Raw genomic sequence first — 22,591 nt, 5'->3', positions numbered from 1 at the left:
ATGGGAAACTCTATCAAGACGTAACGGCAGCTGTTGGAAATGAAGCCTCTTAATTTTAGGTGAAACGTAACTTTCACTTTTGAAAAGTTGCTTTTCTTTCTCCCTGAAGCACGTGATTTGATAATCAACCTGTAGAGAGGCAGCAGTCTGTGGAGGCTTCGGAGCTTAAGGACTTCTCACAAGGAGAGCAGAAGAGCTCCTTGCAATTCTTTGGCCAGATTGTGAGTTTAAGGAGACAGTGATAGATTAAAAGAATAAAAAGATGTTGAGGGGAAAAAAACTGTAAACGTCAGCAGAAGAATAATGCCTATTTTATGTATCTATAATATATATAACAATAATGGTTCGTATGCCATTATATATATGTGTGTGTGCGTGTATGCTTATATGTATATATAATATATTGTTATATGTATTAAAATAAGCAATTACTAAGGTAGTGATAGACTAAGTCTAGCACCTGGCACAGAAAAATTTAGCTGTAATGGTTGCCCTCAGGGCTGCCTGGAAGCAAACAGGAGCTTTGAGGTAGTAGGTAGCACTACTATTCCCAGTTGAAGTCTCTCTCAACTCTGATGTTGATGGGATATCTCAGGATTGTTGTGTGGGGATGACTTCCAACAAGGCCCATGCAAGCAAGTAGCAGCCCCTTTTCTTTTGGAGCTTGCTGCTTTGGAACCACTACCAAGGGGTGCAGTGTATCAACAAGAAGAAACTGGAAAAGAAACAGATGAGAAACATCTCTTCAAAAAAGAAAATGTGTGTTGGTGGGTGCAGAGGTGTTATTGGAACTCTTCTTTGTCAGTGCTGAAAATTTATGTTCTTAAGAGGTGGTGGTACCTGGGAGCTCGAATATTTTACTGTCATGTTTTTGACCTGGTTTAGAATTGCTTCTTAAAGAGTAGTAGTGTCAAAAGTAAACTGTTGCTGTTAACCATTTCTTTCCAGGAACAGACTACAGTGTAGAGTACAATCAGACTCCTCAGTTGTTTTTTTTTTTCTTTTTTTGGCTCACATAAATCAGTTTCCAGTAAAAGGATTCTGCATTTACTTTACTATGTGAGTGATGCTGGTACCAAAATGGAAAGTGTGTTGCAGAAGGAACCACCATGTGCTGTTTTCTCTCCCTCCTCCTTTCTTTCTCTATTAAAAGAACAGTTTAAAGGGTGTTCTTCAGCAACAGTTACTTGTACATATGAGTATTTTGATATTTTCTTGATTAATCATCACAAAATCAGTGTGAAAATAGGGTGCAGTTCTGGCTTGAGGTATTCTAGTGGTTACTGAGCAAAAGGTGCTGAAATGTACAGAATTGCAGTTTCCTGCATTCCATGCCAGTCTCAATGTGGTAGCTTTTTGTACATCTCATTTACCATCCTGTTCAGTGGTGAGCACTTTACCACTGGCTGGGAGTGAACATAATTACTGTGAGTGGCTTCGTCATGTCTTGCAGAGAGCCAGGCTGACTCTGGACTGACCACTGGGGTATGAACGTGGCCCGAAACCTGAGCTAGCAAATGCTGCTGAGTGCTACAGCGTTTTTAGCTTAGCCTCCAGCTGTTTCACAATTTGGCAGAGCAAGCAGAAGGCATCCTGCAAGTATGCAAAAACAGACAATGGGGCGTATTTAGTAACTTCAAATGAACTACTGTTACCTCTTAAAATCAATGTAACCTTTCGTAGTTCATATATGTTAGTTTGAACTACTCAGCAGAGCATGGGGCCAAGGATAACGCGGCGTTGAGCTCAGCAGATCAATTCAGGTGATCCTTCTGCATATAGCCACAGATGGCACTCGATCTCCTGAGACTAGAGATTTTCTTCCTAAGGTCAGGGAACAATGAAACACAGCAAAAGAAGGCAGAAGTGCAGATCTGCTTATGTGTGGATCAGTGGCAAATGTTTTAGGTAACATAAACGTGTGGCTAGCTGGGTTACCTTGATTTGGAGGGGAATGAAAATTTAGGGGGATCTGTCTTTCATTCTGTGCAAATCTGTACAATTGTCAAAAGTTCAGTTAATCCCAAACCAGCAACTCCTCCAGTATAACAAAAATAAAACTGATAAGCTAATAAAATACCAAACACTGTTTTTCAAGTAACTTTACGACTGTAAATCTTCTGAAACACAAGCATTGTAGCTTTCCTTCAGTTGTAATGATGAAGGTATTCATGGAAGAACAGAATTGAGTTAATTATAGGCAACCACATAAAGCCAAGTGTTACTTAAGATTAAATTAAATTTTTCTCTTGAGAAATTCATTTTATGAAATTAGATGTTATTTTGTTTATTATTAATCAGCTGATAAATTAATATTTTCCTCCTAGAATTTGATCTGAGATATAATTCAAGCAAGAACTGGTGACGCAAATAGAAAAGGCTTTCACATATAAAACACTTTTTGATCTCATTTATTTTTCTGATTTCAGAGGAGCTGCTAGTTTTAAGCTTTTATGGCTATGCCAATTCTTTTCCCAGTGAAAGTTAACCAGTAACTTGTCTGTGTTAGACAGAGTTTCCCAGGCTGGCTAAATTTCAGTATAGTCTGTGAAATGAAGATAATTTCATTTACATTTTTAAAAGCTACTTGCTGCAAGATGTTATTCTGGGTTCCTCATCCTACAGTTTTCAGTATTTTAGAATATCTCTGAAAGTGCTGCATTTACCATCATCATATTTTACTGTTTTGATATTTGGGGATGAGGGAAAGAGCAGGTTGAGAGGGAAGGGTTGTGGAGTTTTGGCAAAAGTGAGACTTTTCTAGAATTTGAAAAGTGGTGCCTTCATCACCAAATCTTTTGAATTATAAAATGACACTTCTTAATGAAGGCTGACAGTGAAATATGAAGTCTTTCCTCTGGAAAATTATGAGTCATAAGTAATTCAGTGCCTGCAAGTCAATGTGTTACTATCAGAGGATTAGCATCATAAGCATCTGTGATTTGACAATCCTAAATCCAAGTAGGTAACGGTAACTATGAAATCTCTTCCAGTGAGTCCTGCTTGCAGGCAAAGTTGCTATTTCCTTTGTAAGGGAAAAGAGCATGATCCCACTTAAACTAAATCTAGGGAATGATGGTAGAAGGTCTCTGAATTCATGCATCTGGCTAAATCTCTGTTTTTCCATTCGTCTTAAAAAGTGCATTTTGGATTATCGTATTCTGCTGCCTGAATCCACTATAGAGACTGATTGGAGTACCATATTTTGTTTGTGCTTTGACTATTATGAGCTAATTTAAACCAGGCATTTCTTAATCAAGTGCTTATATTTGCTGCTTTTAATTCAAAGGCCTCTGAATGAAATCTTACTGTTAGGTCATCCTCATTTTCCTGGTGACTAACTAAGTGTGAGCAATAGCAAATCAAGATCTCTTATCTGCCTTTTAAAAATGATGTAGGATGAAAAATCTCTCTTGGAATCTATCTCCAAACTCTTTAGTTTTGATTAGAACAGGCTGTTGTACAGCTAGAACCCCAGTTTTTGAGGAGGGATCAAACTGATGAAAAAGATAGAAACAGAAAGGGAAAGAATGAAAACAGCTTTCTTTGTAACTCATTGTGACTTGAAAATAGATACAAAATATTCTGTTTCTCCTAAAATGTACTGACTGTATTTTGTCCTAACGATTTGAGAGACCTGTTTGAGACCTGTTTTGAACAGATCCCAGCCCTGCTTTGTTATTTGCAATCTGATAAGCAGATTGTCGGTTTTCCAAGTTGTTCTCTTTATGACTTTTAAATTGCAGTTATCAGAACTAAATTTTAGTGTGCCTCTTTTTGGAGCTTTTTCATGTGGTTTCTATTTGTCTTCTAAATATGTAGCTGCTTATCTGCATATTTTGTTGGCTCCCTCAGTAAGTTCAGACAGATTGGAGAGGCCTTCCTTTTCCTGTAACTAATTGCAGTAGACAGTGTATTTCGAGGTCTGTTAAAACCTGTGTCTGTTCAGCAGTTCTGCAACTAAATATTTAACTTCTGCAGAGTTTCCAGCATATAATACCATCCAGTTGTTGGTAACTTGTGGTTATTTAAGTAAAGCTTACTTCACACTTTGTTGCTATCCTATTTTGCTAGTAATTAATATAAGAAAACAATGGAGTACAGATTGCAGTTATTATTTTCCATTAAATCTATTACACTGTGTAACTAGAATCTAAACTTGCTGAGTTTTTAATATTATCATGCATGATGGTCTTGCTTTATTTTGCTTAGAGCTAGTCAGGTCATGCTGTTAGGTCTCAAACAAGACACCAGGAGCGAGAAACTCTAGTGAAACAACAACAGAAAGGTAGTTACAGTCTCAAAAAAATTTAGTTTTGGTGATGTAATTAATATCAACAGAGACATAGACAAGACATACAATTCTTCAGAGTGTTTCATTAACTATGTCCTTAATCATTTCTTATGCCACCTGTATATTCCAGCTGCTACAGCATACGAAGTAGGACCGTTGCAAAAAAAAAATGAGGAAAATGGAGCTGCGAGTCTCCAGAGTAAGGCATCTTCAGTGCTGACTCAGAAACAGAGAAAGCGCTTTGTTTGGAAAACGTACAGTCTGGTCGTGTAACTAATGAGTGTAGGCAAGAATAACTTCTGCAGAATGCTTAATTTTTTATGTATATAATATGTATTTATGTATATAGATTACATCATACACATGTCCTTAATTATTTAGAATAGTTGTCCCTGTGGGGTTGGGTGGGTGGATGGAACGGACTTGAACAGAAACTAGAAGCGTTTTCAATGTTTATATGGTTAACACGAAGCTTGGGAATTTATAGAGCTATGCATGAACTTCTGCCCTTGAGTTAATGAGAAACTTGTACAAGTGGGTTATCAGTTTCTGAGATCAGCATTTGTTGGGGGGGAAGCAAACATATATTTTGCTTCATAGGTACTGATGATAGAAGAGGAATGGTGAGGGCAGAAAGTTTGTATTTAGTTACAGGCTGTGGAGAGGAGTTTATGAAAGTAGGCAGCTGTTCATTGTTTGGAAGACTACCATCAGTTTAATCCTTCTCTCTTCCTTGTAGCTCATCTTCCTCCTCTTCTGAGTTTTCTGCTTATTTTTTTTTTCATTATTCTATAAAACGAGTCTATATAGACCTTTTCAAAGGGCTATACAGCGCATAGAAATTATTGCATAAATATTTTGCTACAGCATAGGCAGAATCCTCAGTTATGTACAGGTGCTTTGTTCCTCTAATCTATAGATGAAATTTCACCAGCTTCGTTGCTTCTCAGAGTGGACTGTGTTTGAAAATTATAAGATGCTTAAAATCTGTATGGCTTCAAATTCAGTAATTTTGCAACAGCTACATAAGTAGACAATCTTTCTAATGTATTGTAATTATTTAGATGGAAAAAAAGCCCCATTATTCCATAGTTCTTGCAGCAGAACCAGAAGGAGAGTAACTGTTCGTGTGCACTGCAGTTCGCTTACATTTAGAGTATTCCTTGCATGTGCAGTTTTATATGAATAGCAGCTATTATTTCCAAACAGCGTAAGTTATGGCTAGTGAAGTTAAAGCGTGCTGTCTTAGAAGAAGAAATTGCCCTGGCTTGATATTTTCATTACTGTAGAGCAAAGTACTATACAGTTTTGAGTAGAGACTGCAGCAAGCACTGGTTTCTGTGGTAGCATCAGAAAGCCTTGATTTGTAGACAATGCTGTACTGTCAACATGCTGCTGGTTCAGCAGCATCTCTGCATACGTGATTGGCAAATATTTAAAAGGCCACATTTTGTGTAATTGGTTCAGCTTTTGACAATTATTAACTTCTTTGTATTAAAGGATGTGCACAGCAATGCAGGATTTTATCGTGACAATCTCATGCTTTTGTCTTCCACCAGTAAGGGCATATTTGTGGTTGGTTTTTTTAGCTCCTCAAAGGATGGTATAATGCTTTGTAATCACTTTGGTACTGATGAGGTATGGGAAAACATTTAAGTTTCATAGCTTTGTAAAGCTGGATTATACAGGATCTGTGGCAGATGGTATTTTGTTATCTGGGGAAATAAAGGAAGCTTTTCATATCAAGTTGTTTAAAAGTATGTGTTTCTATTTAGCTTTAGTTTTCATATACATTGTGAAATCTGGGCGGGGGAATACATGCTTTAGGACTATCCAGTTAATTTGCAAATAAGGCTGTCTTAAAACAGAATAAATGTTATTCTTCCTTTTGTTGCTTTCTAATGTTTGCTAATTAGCTTCCTTCCTTTTTTGTTAGCGTATGATGATTGTTTATATTAATGGAAAAATTGAATAGGCGTTGTTAATACCTCGTTGCAACCAAGGATGTCTGACTTGCAAATGGTAATTATTTTGTTTATAAACTTTTTAAAAAATTTGGATTCCTGATCTGTCTCATTTATAGATTGTACAGGAAATGGATGTTGCACATGTCCTTCAGCTGTGGAAATAAGTTTTCTACTTGTGCTTTGTATAACTGTCCACTGTATAACTTTTTTTTTCTAAGAAGACACCAATATCCAGAAATCGCTATACTACTGCATAACACAAGCATGCATTTTTGAGATGGTCATTGAGATTTAAAAGCATGTATGTTAGAAATATTAATTTTGTGTAACAGTTATTCTGATAGCTACAGTTATGAGTTGCATATAAAATGAATAATGCTTTTATATCCTTTTTTCTCTGTTCTAGGATTAAAGGAAGCATAAACAACTGGATTACTGCTCTGATGTTTTGGAGCACAAGTGATGTTAAAACAACTTGAATGTATTGGAACATGGCTACTTCTTAAGATGCAAAAGTTAAAAGAAGTTGCTACTTCTCAAAACCTACTGAATATTTGCATTTTCTAGAGGTTTTGCATTTAATTGTATCCTTAAATGTCCACGGTTAAGATCTCATGCAACCATTTTATGTTTTGGAGTCTATTCTCCAGAAGAGAACTGTGCATTTAAAAAGCCGAAATGACTGTATTTCCTTTTGGAACTTACTGAGGTTGAACATACTGAAAGATCATGACCAGCTTGAAGCGGTCCCAGACCGAAAGGGCTGTTGCCACTGGTGTGTCAGTTGGAACAGATGGCACCACAAAAGTCCACTCGGATGACTTTTACATGAGGCGCTTTAGGTCACAGAATGGCAGCTTAGGATCCGCAGTCATGGCTCCAGTTGGACCTCCTCGCAATGAAAGTTCCCATCATGTTACCTCTACTCCTGGAGTCCCCAAAATGGGGGTCAGGGCAAGAATTGCTGATTGGCCGCCTAGGAAGGAGAACATCAAGGAAACAAGCAGGTCTAGTCAAGATATTGAAACTGCCAGTTGTCTTGACAGCATATCTTCTAAAAGCAGTCCTGGGAGTCAAGGAAGCTCTGTTAACCTGAATGCTAGTGATTCTGTCATGTTAAAGAGTATTCAGAACACACTTAAAAGCAAGACCAGACAATCTGAGAATCTAGACTCCAGGTTTCTTACACCTGATGGCTATCCCAGTTCCCCCAGGAAAGCTCTTCGCAGAATAAGACAGCGCAGCAACAGCGACATTACCATAAGTGAGCTTGATGTGGATAGTTTTGATGAATGTATTTCACCCACGTTTAAATCTGGACCATCTCTGCACAGAGAGTATGGCAGCACATCTTCAATAGATAAGCAGGGAACTTCAGGGGAAAGTTTTTTTGACTTACTAAAGGGCTATAAAGATGAAAAGTCCGATCAGAGAAGCCCAGGCACAACTAAGCTCAGTGAACTTCTGATTGCCAGTGGAAGCAAGGGTTCAGGCTTCTCTCTAGATGTGATTGATGGACCTATTACTCAAAGAGAGAACCTGAGGCTCTTTAAGGAAAGAGAGAAGCCACTCAAGAGACGCTCAAAATCGGAAACAGGAGATTCATCCATTTTTCGCAAGCTGCGTAATGCCAAAGGTGAAGGGGAGCTTGGGAAATCTTCAGATCTTGAAGATAACAGGTCAGAAGATAGTGTCAAGCCTTGGACTTGTCCTAAGTGTTTTGCTCATTATGATGTACAGAGTATTTTGTTTGATTTAAATGAAGCAGCGATCAACAGGCATAATGTTATTAAAAGAAGGAACACAACAACTGGAGCATCTGCTGCTGCTGTAGCATCACTTGTCTCTGGGCCCTTATCCCATTCTGCAAGTTTCAATTCTCCAATGGGCAGCACTGAAGATCTTAATTCGAAAGGAAGTCTCAACATGGATCAGGGGGATGATAAAAGCAATGAACTTGTGATGAGCTGTCCTTATTTTCGTAATGAGATTGGTGGGGAAGGGGAGAGGAAGATAAGCCTTTCCAAATCTAATTCAGGTTCCTTCAGTGGATGTGAAAGTGCCTCGTTTGAGTCAACTCTGAGTTCTCACTGTACAAATGCTGGAGTGGCAGTTCTAGAAGTTCCCAAGGAGAATTTGATTTTACATCTAGACAGAGTGAAAAGATACATTGTTGAACACGTAGACCTTGGTGCATATTATTACCGAAAATTTTTCTATCAGAAAGGTATGTAGATTTTGTTTATTCTGGTGCTAATGGTTATGTTCAATCTGATGTTAATGATAATGTTGTATTAACCAACATATAAAGTTAGGCTGACTTGTAAGAGTAACACTTGCATGAAGTTTATATATGTATATATTATAAATTGTACATATGTGTGTGTGTATATACATATATATATAAAATTATATATATTATATATATATATAAAATTGCTACTTAAACATTTTACCTCTTTGCTTCTTCGATCAGAACTTGCTTTATCTAATGGAATTTATGTCTGAAAATACAGAGTATGATTGTTTTGTTGTGTGATTCTGTTGAAACCAAGAAATATCATCTCTGTTGGATGTATGAAGGAGACAATAAATCGGAACAAAACTTCCATTCCATAGGAATGAGCAAAGCCCAAACATGATTCAGATACCTCCTCACCAAAATGATTCTGGCACTGCGATGCAGATCGTACAATGTTCTGTTCTTGGAAAAAAAAAAAAAAAAAAAATTGCAGACTAAATTCCCTTGAGTTTAAAAAAAAAAAAAACACACAAAAAACAGTTCTGTCTGCAGGACTGTGCCTTGCTATTGTGTCTCATGAAAGACAGCGTTGGCTTAATGAGTGACCTGACAAATGTTTATTCCTTGGATACTGGTGTCCAGGATTGGGTTTCATTTGCTTAATGAAGGCAGCTCTAAAGAGCTTGTTTCCTGCAGATTAAAGCAACAGGAATGCCTAGTTAAAATAAGTGGATGGTCATTCCAGAGAAACTTCAGCTCATTAACTGTGGATTACAGCTAATGATCTCATCTCCCGTTTTTCCCTTGCCTCTTGGTCCATCTTCTGTCTCTTCTTTCCTGCGTTGTCCCTTGGCTGGGTGGTTCTTGTCACATCTCTTCCTTCTGCAGTCTTTTAGGGCTGAGAGACAGACACTGCTAAATGTTTTTTGAGGGTGCTGGTCGGCATCATTTGAAGAGAAAAGAGTGCTGAAAAATATTGATTACTTGTAAGCCAGATGCATGGTACAGGATGAAGTATGTTTGGAGGGGAGAGTCTGTGCTTAGTGAGCTTTGTCTGCAGTCCCTTTCATATATGCTCCCTCTGACACAAACTGATTCCTCACTACTCTGGTCAGAGTTTTGCAGTCAGCAGCAAGCAGTGCAGCTTTGTGTTGTGACTGACCTGATGAGCCGTGTTTCAGCGCTAAAAATAAGGCTTTATTATTGCCCTTTTCTCATACCAGTCCTCTTGTTTTCTCAAAATGTGACAGGGACAGTTCAATCTACATACCAAGCAGAAATCTTGCCATTACAATAAATTCCTCTATGTATTGTTTAGGGTTTTTTTTTTTGTTTTGTTTTTTTTTTTTTTTTTTTTTCAGTTCTAATGAGTCAGATCAGGTTTCCTCACAATCAAAAATGCCAAAAGCCAGTGCCAGGTGAGCAGAGAAAGCAAATAGTATGACAGGAAGAAGGTATGAGCAGGGTCACAGCACTGAAGCCATTTCCAAAGGGAAAGAACACCCTCATGTTAGTCTCTTGGCAGCCACCAGTATATTTTCATTTATTTCTAGTAGCTATTAACATGAATTAGATAAACTCAACATAATCTAGTCCTAAGGCTAGTTGTGAGAGGTAACTAGGTACCAGGTATTAGTTTCAATGTTGAGGCTGAGTGGAGAGGAAGAGCTGTGATTTCTTTTTTTATTAGTTCTATGGCTTAAAGAAATTTTTTAAAAAAAATGGCTTTTACCTGAATTTTTAAATGACTATGCTTCTGCTTGTTTATAGAATATGAGCCAGGGAAATTTTTCTTGCCAGTGACTTTGTTGTGTTGGCTTCTGTAAAAAGGCATCCTTCAGATATGTTGTTAGATATGCCAAAGCCCCACAGTTATAAAAATACCAAAAATCTTTTTTTTTTCCTACTGTCCTTCCCCCAGAGGCATGATTGTGGAAGAACTTCAAGTAGGTCATGAGGAACAAAAAAATCAAGTAAAATTGGTTCAAATTGACAGTTGTCTCTAATGTGAAACAAGTGATGATGCAGAAACATCTTTATGTGAAGAGAAAGTTGCATCTCTATTATGAATATCACTGACAGTGAAGAAAGGTGGCTTGGGTAGTCAAGGCAGCAGGCCCTTTTAATCTTTGTGTTTTTGAAAAAATGAAAAGGTTATTGAATGAAAGTAGTTTCATAGACACAGTCCATTTTACTTTCAAGGTAATTTGGTGAGGTGCTCACGGTGACTTGGCTGGAATCTATAGTTATGTGGAAGGAATAGATTATCGTTACAGGTGTTGTTATTGGATGATAGATGCAAAAGAGACTCTAGTGTAAATTTTGGACTCTTTTAGTAGGTATTAACAACAACTTTCCTTTGTTTCTCTGGCATTTTCTGTTGTGTAAGTAAAGGTACATATATATTGTGCAGTGTTTTTAATCCACCAAGTTAGGATGGAGATAGCGAAGCTTACTCAGATTTTGGAAGCTGCAGACTGTGCTGAAGGAAAATTTGTCTCAGGTGGAAAGTTGGTCTTATATAGAATATATATACATATATATTCTCAATGATTGTTCTTGCCTCACTCTGCAGCAGACTGTTTGAAGAGTTAGAAACATCCTGGGGTGAAAAAATATAGGATGCTAATAGGACGTCTTGGATTTTTAAACAACAGAAATTCTCTGTGGCATCTATAGGGCTTTTATCAATTGAGTGATGTAAAGATTTCATTAGGCTTATGTGTATGCTTTAACTTATTCCTGATTTCCTCACTTACTACTAATTCAGTCGTTCAAGACCCATGACAATATTTACAGGTTATCCTACAGGATAGAAAAAGAATTTTGAATGTTAATGACCTCTGTGCAGGGTATTGGCTCTTGGGGACTTATAGAGGAATTCAGTAGAAAGCACACTTGCTTTCTTTTGGGTCTTTTATGCTCTGAAATCTTTAAATGGAAAACACTGACAAAAGGCAGAATGATAATATAGAGACCTGAGGGATGAACAGTCCAGCCTTTCTTTGTGAAAATAAAGGTGTAATTCTAGGACATGCATGGCTTCACAGAGAGAGAGAACCTACTTGAAAAGTGTGGAATCTGTTGGAGGGAAGTGTAACAAGAGTCGGCATGGATAATTAAAAGAAATTTTTTTTTGAATGCACTCAGATTTTTAAGATAGTGATTTATGCTTTGGAAAAATTACTGCCATTCACTTGGGAAGGAGTGTGTTTTGCTATCTATTTTTAGTATATTTGTAGATACATTTCTTGTTGGTGATATTCAAATATTTTTACTTCATCCCTGCAGAATAGCTCAGAATGCTGCTGAAGTGATAATTCATTTTGGTTCTTTTATGAGTAACTAATAATGTGTATATGACAGGCAGTACGGTTAGATCTCCTTTCTTGTTATCATTCCAGGGAATTTCACATTTCTTCTTTCAAGTGTCGAAATTTCATATAGCTCTGAATTTCCATTTTTGTGCGTGTATAAATTCATTCATATATGCAGACATGCAGCATATGGAATGGGATGATGTAGGACTTTTTTCTTGTGAAATGCTTCACTTCTATTTTTTGACATTCTCTTAAATTTTCAAGTATTGTATTTTTAAGTTCAGTTGTTACTTCAAATATGCGCAGCTTTGTTTGTAAGTTGCTGAATTCATGGTAATGTGACTCCACCATCAGACAAAATTCGAGGGTTTGGCTTTATAATTTATGATTAAATAAATACAAAAACATACATCAAAAATCCACCAGTCAGCTAGTGAACAATTTCTCCAACCTTATGTTCTCCTCTCTGCCATCACCCCACCTATACTAGTTTTAGACTCAATTCTTAACACTTAGCTATTAAATAGTTATGTTTTTCTTTTTGTGTCTGTGTTTTCATGTTTAAAGACAACTTCATCTTCTTCTTCAGTTTTTCACCTTTCTAGTAACTTATAAGATTATCTCTTCTTCTGATGCAGAAATAAGTAACTTGAATCTTTCTAACACAACTGTTTACTGCTCATGTTTTTAATGTGGAGTTGTGAGTTTCTCACTTTGCTGTGTTTGCTTCCCTTGTTTTTATATTTTAGGGAGGAAAATTTAGCTCAGTGTGTATAACATGGATTTGACTTTAAAAACCAATACAAATCCTATTTTAGTTCTATTTGTAAAAATGCAACACTGAATTTCAGCCTTTTTGTACACATGCAGCTCTTTAGAGAACAGAATGACAAGAACAAAATCCTGGTACCAGAACTGACTCTAGTGCAATAGGCAATTTGTTTCCAATATGACAACTCAGCGTGAAAATGCAATTGGAAAGTAAGTCTGACTTTATCTGTTTTGCTTGTTTTTAATATGCAAGAACACTGGAACTATTTTGGGGCAGATGAGAACCTTGGTCCAGTAGCTGTGAGCATAAGAAGAGAAAAACCAGAGGAAATCAAAGAAAACGGACCTCAGTACAACTACAGGATCATTTTCAGAACCAGTGAGGTAAGCAGTTCAGGCACAATTTAAAATGAGACTAGAAGAGAACAGGCTAAATCACGTGGGGTGTGGGTGTGGTGTTTTTTGCTTTTCCGCGTGGGTAGATCAGTCTCCTCGTTATGTACGATGCAGGAATTTCCTAATACTACAACTTACATTACAAATACTACAGACAAGTATGACGGTGAATAAGTAATTCCAAAATGTCCAGAAGGAAAACTTGAAGGTTATTTTGGTTAAAGTTTGAGGAAATTACTGGAACTATACTAGCTACAAACAAGATAAGTGTAGGAAAATTACTTCCTTCAGTTTCCTGTGTGGCAGGTGGTTAGACCTGAGGAGCACACTTTTATACTTTAAAATGTTCCACTGGAAATGTGACTCCTATTCTTTTCCAATTAATGCTTTTTCCTAAAATAAAAATGTGAAGAATTGTGAATAATTTGAAATATTCTGAGTACTGTTAGCTATCAGGATGAGTGACATTTTGCATGTTGGTGTCTGTTTCATGCAACATTAAGTACCTGCTGTCCTCATACTCCATGGAGAATCATGGAAAAGTACATTTTGCTCCAGCGCTCTTGTTAATGAACCTTGATTCTGTGCATAATTCAACATGCAAGCTATTTTTGTTCTCTGTGTTTAGCTTATGACATTAAGAGGCTCTGTGCTGGAAGATGCTATTCCTTCAACTGCAAAGCACTGCACAGCCAGAGGACTTCCCCTAAAAGAAGTGCTTGAGTATGTGGTTCCTGAGCTGAATATTCATTGCCTAAGGCTGGCCTTCAACACTCCTAAAGTCACAGAACAGCTTATGAAGCTGGATGAACAAGGGGTAAGTACAAAGTTGCAGAATGTCTTAAACTTTCAGATAACTGACAGAACGGCAAAACTACCTATAGTTTTAAGTGATTCAAATCAGTTTATTAAAATGTCCCATTAAAACTCAAGTTTGTCTATGGGGAGAGTTATGTGTCTTTTCTCCCTAGTTTTGCAGTATATTTGGTTTTAGTGAAATTACTTACTCTCTAACTAATCACAACAGGAAGTATTCTAACTTTTTATATTAATGTTATGGCAGTTGTACATAGTAATTTACTTTAAAAGAAATTAAGTGATTGTTTTTCAAAGATGGAGCAGGGAGTTGTTTTCCTCTGTAGTTATTGCTGTTATAATGAAAACAGTAATCTCCAAAGTCACCAAATGACTTATTAGAATATAGTAACATTGTATTTGGCACAACCATTATATTGGTATGCTGCCTATGGGTCATTATGGGCTTTTTGAAACACATTACATGACAAAATATTCTAAACCTCTTTATGTAGATGATTTTCAGTTGAGGGGTAGTCCCCTGTTCTCTTTTAAAATGGAACCAAGATTTATTAGCTGTATAGCTTAGGCTTAGCAAAATGAAAGTCTGTGTTTAAAATGAATTTTATTAAAAATCTTGACAGTGATGTTTAACAGCTCTATTTTTGAATACTGAGACAGTTGTTGTCTGTCTTCTGGTCTTTTTTGCTACTTACAATCAGCCTTTTCTGCACAGAATTGAAATCTGTTACTATTTCTTCTTACTGTCAGTCTGACATTTTCAATTATAGAATGGCTATATTTCAAAGATTGAATTATCTGCATCACAAAGGGGACAGTATGGTTCTTATAAAAAATATTAGTGACTACCATTCATTATTATTTGGTCAGCTGTTCTGTACAAGATAGAGAATCCTCAAATAAATACCTACTGGAAGGAAAACTTAAGCTAAGCTTTCTGCCCTCTAGTTAGTTTTGTATGCTCGTTTATTTCAGAAAGAGCATGCCATGATGTGCTGAGGAAATAGGTGGCTGCTGAGCATCCTGGATTAGTGGCTCCTTGAGTGGGCGCTGAGATGAGCCAACAGGTGTCTTAAGATGAGGAGAGATGAGCTTACGCAAAGCGTGCTAAAAGAAAGAAAGAATTTTTAGGAATTTCATATTCAGTATAACTTTCTGCTTTCACACAGTCAGAAACTGATAGGTTTGAGGCATTTCTTTTCTGCGGCGTATTAGAGCAGTGTTTACAAAAGTGTATTTAGTATTAATGAGTTATTCCTTGAGACTAAATAGAATCTGCTTTTCATCCAGAATCAAGTTTGTCAGACAATTTGAACCAGGCATATCTCTGTCTCTTCCCAAAGTTGTCTTTTTCAGCAGGGAAACAATGGTGGAATTTAATCCAAGATGGCTCCAGAGATGATCTGCTGGATTCTAAGATAAGGTCCTTATGGAAATGCCAGCCAAGTACCTCAAATTTAAATAATATTGATTGGAAATCTTCTCAAGGGAAAAAAAAAAAAAAAAAAAAAAAATCAATAAGATAATTGAAATACATAGTGAAAATATTTCTATTGGATTCCTAATTAGAAAAGCTCTTTTGCAAAATTACTTCAGAAAGTTACAAAGTTGAAGATGAAAATATCCTTACTCTGAGTCCTGTATGTCATTGCAACCTACGGTATGTTGTAGCATGGAGTTGTTTTGGTTTTTTTTCCTACTGCATAAACATTTGAAAATTATTAAGGGCAGGTGATAGTTAAAAATGTACTTTCTACATCAAAGTATCTTTCTGTTTTTGTGGTAATGAAACAGTTTGACACTTCCAACAGCAAAAGATAAGCACACTCTGTACTAATTAGAAGCTGCATTTTTTATCAATTTCAAGCTAAAACAAATTTGGGTAACAGCTGCTCCACTAATTAGGTACACAGACTGTTTATCACTTTTTCTTGCTGTGTGTGTCACACTGTTTTATTACTACATGAACAGGTGCCTGTTTGATGTAGCAAGTAGGAGGTTTTGTTAAGAGTTAGGGCTATAAGGTGACCCTTGTCTGACTTAGTTAATTTCACCCAATATCCCCTTACTTCTGACAAATTTGTATGCTTTAATAAAACTTATTTGCCAGTTTTGATTAAGTATGGTATCTTTTTTGAAAATATTTGAGTGAGATTTTAAAGCAATTGTTAGTTTTCATATTTATGAATTTTCACATATTGACGTTGATCTTTCGGTTTCTAGACTTTTCTTCTGATATTTTTCTCTGCTGCATCTTAAGAGTCATTTTGGTGTGAGATTTTTTTGGTGAAGGTTTTTACATGCAGTGATTAAATCATCTGTTGGTCTTGTTTATGATAAACTAAACAGATTGCACTTATCAAGTTTCTGCCTGCAACATATTTTCTCTAAATTTTGTGTATTTCTTTATGGCTGAGTTCTCTCTACTAATCTTTCAGTATCATAAGAAAGTAGATATCTGAACTGAATATGATGTCCAGTTTCAGAATGGAGATATACTGCAGAGGCTAGTAGCTCTTCTTGGCCCAGTTCTTGCACTGGTGTTTTATGTCAAGTTCTGTGTCCCTTACTTCCCTCAGATTGTTAATGTCAGTGTAACGTCTGCTGTTCTTTATATACAGCCCACATTGCTCTCACCTAGCTGTTCTTTTAGTGGTGTTATTAGAACGTGTTCTTTTGAATGGTTCTATATAAAGAAGCGATCTAATCAGTCTGTATGGCAGTGGTACCTTCCTGACTAATTAGGATCTACTATTTTTCTGGAATGCATAGTTCGTAGTAACTTCAGGTTTGCGTTCTAAGATGATTTAAAAATTTGAATATCAGGATAGTTGCTGATTTATTCCAATAAGAATTTATGGAAATACTGTATTAAGTCACTTGGCTTTTAATGTAAATCTGTATTTATATTATAAAATTGCTGACTGGGTAAATCTGAGATATGCTTTCTGCTGTCTTTCAGAGTGTTACATAGATACTGAAAGTGCATTTCTCCCCCATATTTATATATGGAAATGCTTCCAGATTATTAAAATGAAGCTGCTTCTCCAGAAGCTTTACCACACTGCAGTTCTTCCTTCAACTCCTCCTTTTTTATTTTGAGTTATACTTCTTAAAAAAACCTGGATTTAGAAGGAGAAGTTGTATTAAGGGGGCTGAGTGTCTTTCTTCCACCAGAGCTTTATTTTTCTATAGCAGCTTGTATTGTCCTTAGGAATTCTGTTGGTTTTGGTTTTGTTTTAATTTCATCAGATTTAATATGGTATTGTACTTTTTCAGCATGGTCCTTAACTCTTCGTGCTGACATTTTCAAAGGTGCAAAGGGCAGCTATTGCATTGCTTCTGGAAGTTGATGATCCCTTTTATGCCCTGGAAAATCTTTACTTCATTTAAAATTGAGAATTAAATAGTGTAGGTGCGCTTAGTCCTAATTTGAGTGAAATTTCAGAAGCTTGCCATTAGCAAAACAGCTAAAGCATTGTGGTTCCAAGAAGCACCTTCACTCATCGGATTTCCCTCGGAGAGGGCAGAGAGCACACATCTGAACAATGAGTATTCCTGGACAGTCTCTGTCAGGGACTCTGCTGATAATGTGGGAAGTGCACTTGTAATTTTGGAAGTTGGCCTGTGAGTGTTTCTTCCACAAGTAATAGATTGATAAGTATTATTACTTATATTACTTATAAGAAATAGATATTTTGTAAGTAGTAGATATGCTGTACTCATATTTTCACAAAAGAAATTAGGCATATTTAGAAGATAAAATTTTAGTAGTTACTGTGTCAGAGGATAAAAGAAAGAATGTTTTGTAGGTGGCCCAGAACTGTGACTCATTACATGCGCTCAATTTCTCCAGCCAGAGCAACTAAGCCTTTACGTTTCTTCTTTCCCCTGCTTGTTTTCTGATTTTTAATTCTTTGTCACCATTCATTTTAGATAGTAATAGTGTTGTGCTTTTTAAAAATTTTTAATTTTAAGATGTTTCATTTAGAGAACGAACAGAACCATTTCTGAGGACTTCTGAAATGTCTCACTGTAAAAATAATAAGTTAAAGTTAGTGAATTTTAGTTGATTTAAGTTTGTCCGTGTCACCTCAACAAGTTCCAAGATGCTGTCTGGCGACCTATTTCAGGAACTTTCAGAGCAAATCACAGTATATTCAGATAAGTTTCCTTCCAGAAAATCGGAAGCTTTTGGAAGTTAGACTGATCGTTGGCATTTCTTTCTTTGTTTATTAAGGGTTTAATAAAAAACAATCTGAAGTGGATACAGTAAATGTGCTATTATATCACTTGTCATACGTACAAAATTTTGTCTTTGTCTCTTTGCAGTTAAGCTACCAACTTAAGGTGGGTATCATGTACTGCAAAGCTGGGCAAAGCACAGAAGAGGAAATGTACAATAACGAATCGGCAGGTCCAGCCTTTGAAGAGTTTCTTCAGCTCTTGGGAGAACGAGTTCGGCTCAAAGGATTTGAGAAGTATCGCGCTCAGCTGGATACGAAGAGTAAGGAGTCTTTTTTTTTTCCTCCTACGGGAACAAAATAAATAATATAGTTACTAATCAATTTTTTTTCCACAGCATTGCTAAATGTAGGCTCTTTGCAATGGGAACGATGCTGTTCACTGTTGAAAGTGAAAGCTGAGCAAGTATGTACATTGACCCAGACACGTATGGTCTTGATAATTATTGGACTTCTTGGAATTTTATACTAATTTGGTGTGAAATTATCACTAAAGCTGCAACAAGAAACCAGTAGACTGTGGAACTGTTATCACCATTGCAAGCCCCTCATTACTGTATTGTGTAATGAATTATCAAATCAGTTGGTATGTCAGGAATTTCTTGAATGATGTGCTAATGAACTGGCTCAAAGTTTTGGGATCCCAAATAATTCCACCTTGACAAGTTGATCTATTGCTTTTATGCTATGCCTGTTGCAGGAATTTCTTCTCTAAGCTGTTTTTTTCCTGCTATCAAATGTATTTTTGCCTGATTTTTCTGTAGATTTATAGAAATTAGACTATTTTTGACAGCTATAATATCAACTTAAACCATAAAACATTAAATAAAACACAAATGCTGTTGAACAGTGATTTTAGGTAACAAACTATAAAAGAAATATTAATTTTTTTAGTAGAGTTTGTGAAATACCTGTTATCAGCTACTGCTAGTTCATTCCATTAGTAAATATATATAAAGATGCTCGAGACAAATTTGGTCCATCTTCCTTTCCTTCAAATATTGGAACTAACCAATTCCTATTGAAATTTTTGGTATTTTATTCACTTGCAGCGCAACATCTGATGTTAACCCATTTAGGGAAATGAGTCCTAATAGCAGAAAAGCATTCATCAACTTCAGTGCATCAAAAACTGCTTTTGCCATGACTATCCTATCACAAATGCAGTAAACTGCTCTGCTTTTACCCTGTGTGTTTGGTGCTTGCAGAAAACTTGTTGCCATCCCCTCATGCTATTTTTGATCAGCCTAAGCATCACTACTTGGAGGGTTAGAAAACTGCCCATGTTTTTAAAATAAATTTAATGTGTTCCTCATGTTTATCATTGAGCTGACTTTGTCTTTTAGTTGCAATACTTGAGTTTCCCTTGCTGCGCTTATTCTCTTGAGCGCATTTAGATATTGCAATTGCTTCCTCCGTGCTTTACTGATGTTAACCCTAATAGACAAGTTGTTTTTATTGATTAGGAGATGTGGATTTCTCTACTTTCCCCATGCACAGTATTGCCTGGTAACTTCCTTTTGTACTTATCTGAGTTTGAATACAATCTCATTAATTTTAGTGGCCAGAACTACATATACTATTCCAAATGAGGTCCAGGACAGTTTCTTTAACATTTTCTTTCCTTTACTGGAGGTACATCATATGTTATATGCTAGGGTTAAGATTCCTTTTTTGCAACACTGAAGTGTTAATTTGCCATAAAAACAAGCCAAGTCAAAATCAAGGGTACAGAAAATGAAAAATATTATTCCTGATTTCATAGCTTCTGGCTTTATATTGTAACCTCTTTTTCCTTTTAGTAGGTACTCTAAAATAGTGTCTTCCCTTTCTTTTGGTCTAGTTTTTGTAAGACATCTGAAAAAAACCTTTGGATTGTTACCAGCTTCTTTGGTGACAGTCTGCACATCGGTTTCTAGCACAAGAAATGCCATATGATGAGGAGTTGATTCATCTGATCAGATGGACTATAAAAGCTACAACTGTCTTACATGCTTGTTTGAAGTTTGCTCTTAAGCGGCAGAATTTTCCAGAGGTGTTTTAGTACTTTCTTGTTCCTTCTGACTTGACAAAATTCTTTCCCCAAATTTTGTTTGTTTGTTTATGTCCACCTGTTGGGTGGACGTGGAAATGGAAGAAAATAAATTTTTTTGAGGACACAGCACTAAGCTCTTTGGGATAGCTTCATTTGGGAACCGTTACTGTGTATTCTGTATAGAGACAGATTGTTAAAAAGAAACATCAACTTAACAGAAAGTCTCCAAAGTAAATATTGGGGCTGTTATAACTGACTGATTATTTAACTTCACACAGCACTAGTAAGCAGCAAGCACAGGGAGGAAGGAAGCACAGTGCTGGGAGTAGCTGCCTGGTGATAGAAGAAGAAAACCAAAACTTTGTAGTGGTTGTTAAATGACAGTATCTGAAACCTGTCTCCATGAGAACGGGACAGAAAGCCATGTGAGACATACTGAGCAGCCTAAGGACATCTATATGAATTGAAGGGGAATGTTATTAAAAGCAGGTTTATCCAAGAGTTTCAGTGGGAGTTTTATTCCTTGATATTTTGTTAGGAAATGAAGTTCATGGTAACAGAAGTAGCTGTTTTGGGAGCCCCTGCTGGTTCACAGTAGTATAGCCAGGTCTTTGCTATCTGCAGCCCTGAGAAAGCATGCTGTCTTGCTCATCATGAGGTGGCCAGAGCCTCGAGCAGGCACAGTGTGCCAGTCCTGAGCACTTGCAGGTGGCTGAGGAGCTGAGTTTCTCCCTCTCAAGAGCAGCTGCATGTTGAAAAGCCCATCATTGCAGATTTCTGCTGCTGTCGTCTCCAGAGATCTGCATTCTCAGCTGAGGAAGAGGTGGAAGGCTGCTTGAACTTGCTTCTTGTTTCTCTGAATGCATGCAGGCAGTGCATATTTGATAGTTGCCCTAAGTAACTAACCTGTCTTTTCTGCACTTGTCCTCACATGCAAAGCCTGTGGAGCAGAGGTGGTGGTTTTGCCATGACTTAGGTTTATAGGATTTTGTTGGAATTCCTGTGGTATATAGAGGCCTGCAGCCTAGGAAGCTAGCTTCTGTCTTCTGTTTCTGTGCTCTTGTGTTGCTAGAGACCACCTTCATGAAATATTTCTTGTGCTACCACCATGTGTAGTTCTAGTTGTTCAGGACATTTTCCTGAATAAAATTTCTTTCATGCCGAAACAGCTGATTGTATGATGCTCTTAACAACAGATGATTGTTCATCAACTTGCAAGCAAGGTCAAAGCTATGTGGGCTGCTTTGCCACTTTCTGTGTTTTTGCAATACTTTGCGACCTAGAAAAAGCAGATGCATGATGCAAGGAGGACTTTCTCTGTGTGGAGGGAAGCTGATTTCTATGTCTACTCCAGAAAAACTCACAAAACTTTTGTATTTTATGCAAATGAGGAGAAGTAAAGTTGCTATAATAAAACACAATTTCAGAACAGTCGTTCTTAGAAAATTCTAGAATTGTGGGCCTAATTAGCAAGTATCTGTAACAGTGCCAGCTTTTAAAAGAAGGAATCTTATTCATCCTGTTAATGGAAAGGCTATTTAAGTGTATTGGATCCTGTAGGAGTTTTAGGTTTGGATCTCTGCCAGTGCAACGGTGGAGAAGAACTGCTACTTTTAAAGTTTTGTTTGTGTGTTTCTAGCATTACCGCAGGGGAAACAATCTATCTTCTGGCAGCCTGAAGACTTTGGATAGGAAATAGAGCTTGAAAATGTCACCTCTCCTACAGTTGCTAGGGAGTTGATAGGCATCACTTTAAAGTAACAAGCACCACAGTAATCTTTTGAAATTGTAACTTCAGTCGTTTGGCTTAATTTTCCAATTGTACCACATGGATTATTTCCCTCCCCCTTGCTCAGTCTCACTTCTCAGTGTTTTAAAATAGTAAATTAAAGCAGCTGGATGATGCTGGGCCTGGTAACCTGAGCTGCTGTTCAGCAGTGTCACAGTGCCTGTGGTTCAGGAAATAAATCTGCCTGATGAGATTATCAGTTTAGCTGATAATGATAGGTTTTTGTATTAGATATTCATATTCCACGATTTTTTGTTTAAGACTTTGGAAGAATATTAAGACAGCATAGAATATATTAAATAGGTGAAAAGTGTAGGAAATGGATGAATTTCAAACTGGCATTCAAATCAGGTTTTTTTAAACAAACAGGAATGTTTCTAATGAAATAAACAGATTACTGTGCCCTTCTTTGTAGCAGTTTGTAAGAAAGAATATTGGGTCTGAGGTATTCAGTGTGAGTCTAAGGGTAAAAAATAATAGTGATAAATAAGAAGAAAAAAATCAAACAGTCCTGGACTGTTTTAGAAATGGAAAAGGGTTGGGGGGAAAGGAGAAGGAGAAATTTGAATGTCTGCATTTGCATTACATGTAAATGTTTGTATGTTACAAAATAAAGGATTCTGTTCTGTCCTCAGAAATGGTATCTGAAAACAGCATGACTGTTATGGAAATGGAACGTGAATGCTCAGTGTTGTCCTTGTGTGTAACAGAAAGGCA

At 36.8% G+C, this 22,591-nt stretch overlaps 1 protein-coding gene across 4 annotated transcripts in view; it reads left to right on the top strand.

The window, feature by feature from the left end:
• Nucleotides 1–22,591, top strand: part of SIPA1L1 (signal induced proliferation associated 1 like 1) — a 191,074-nt gene that overhangs the window by 117,201 nt on the left and 51,282 nt on the right. For 3 of the 4 annotated variants that reach the window (XM_042813649.1, XM_042813645.1, XM_042813646.1), the window contains exons 4-7: nucleotides 6,668–8,488; nucleotides 12,848–12,978; nucleotides 13,619–13,807; nucleotides 18,139–18,313. In XM_042813649.1, the coding sequence (XP_042669583.1) occupies nucleotides 6,991–8,488; nucleotides 12,848–12,978; nucleotides 13,619–13,807; nucleotides 18,139–18,313 (1,993 nt within the window). In that variant the 5' untranslated portion in view covers nucleotides 6,668–6,990. Of the gene's footprint in view, nucleotides 1–6,294; nucleotides 6,317–6,667; nucleotides 8,489–12,847; nucleotides 12,979–13,618; nucleotides 13,808–18,138; nucleotides 18,314–22,591 lie in introns of those variants that run through there. The other variant, XM_042813648.1, reaches the window with a different exon arrangement.

The sequence above is a fragment of the Centrocercus urophasianus genome, unplaced genomic scaffold (genome assembly GCF_019232065.1).
Source record: "Centrocercus urophasianus isolate 14NV4802_14NV808 unplaced genomic scaffold, USGS_Curo_1.0 seq_14, whole genome shotgun sequence".
Lineage (NCBI taxonomy): Eukaryota > Metazoa > Chordata > Aves > Galliformes > Phasianidae > Centrocercus > Centrocercus urophasianus.
The sequence above is the reverse complement of the archived record's forward strand: the minus strand, read 5'-3'. Positions and strand labels throughout refer to the sequence as shown.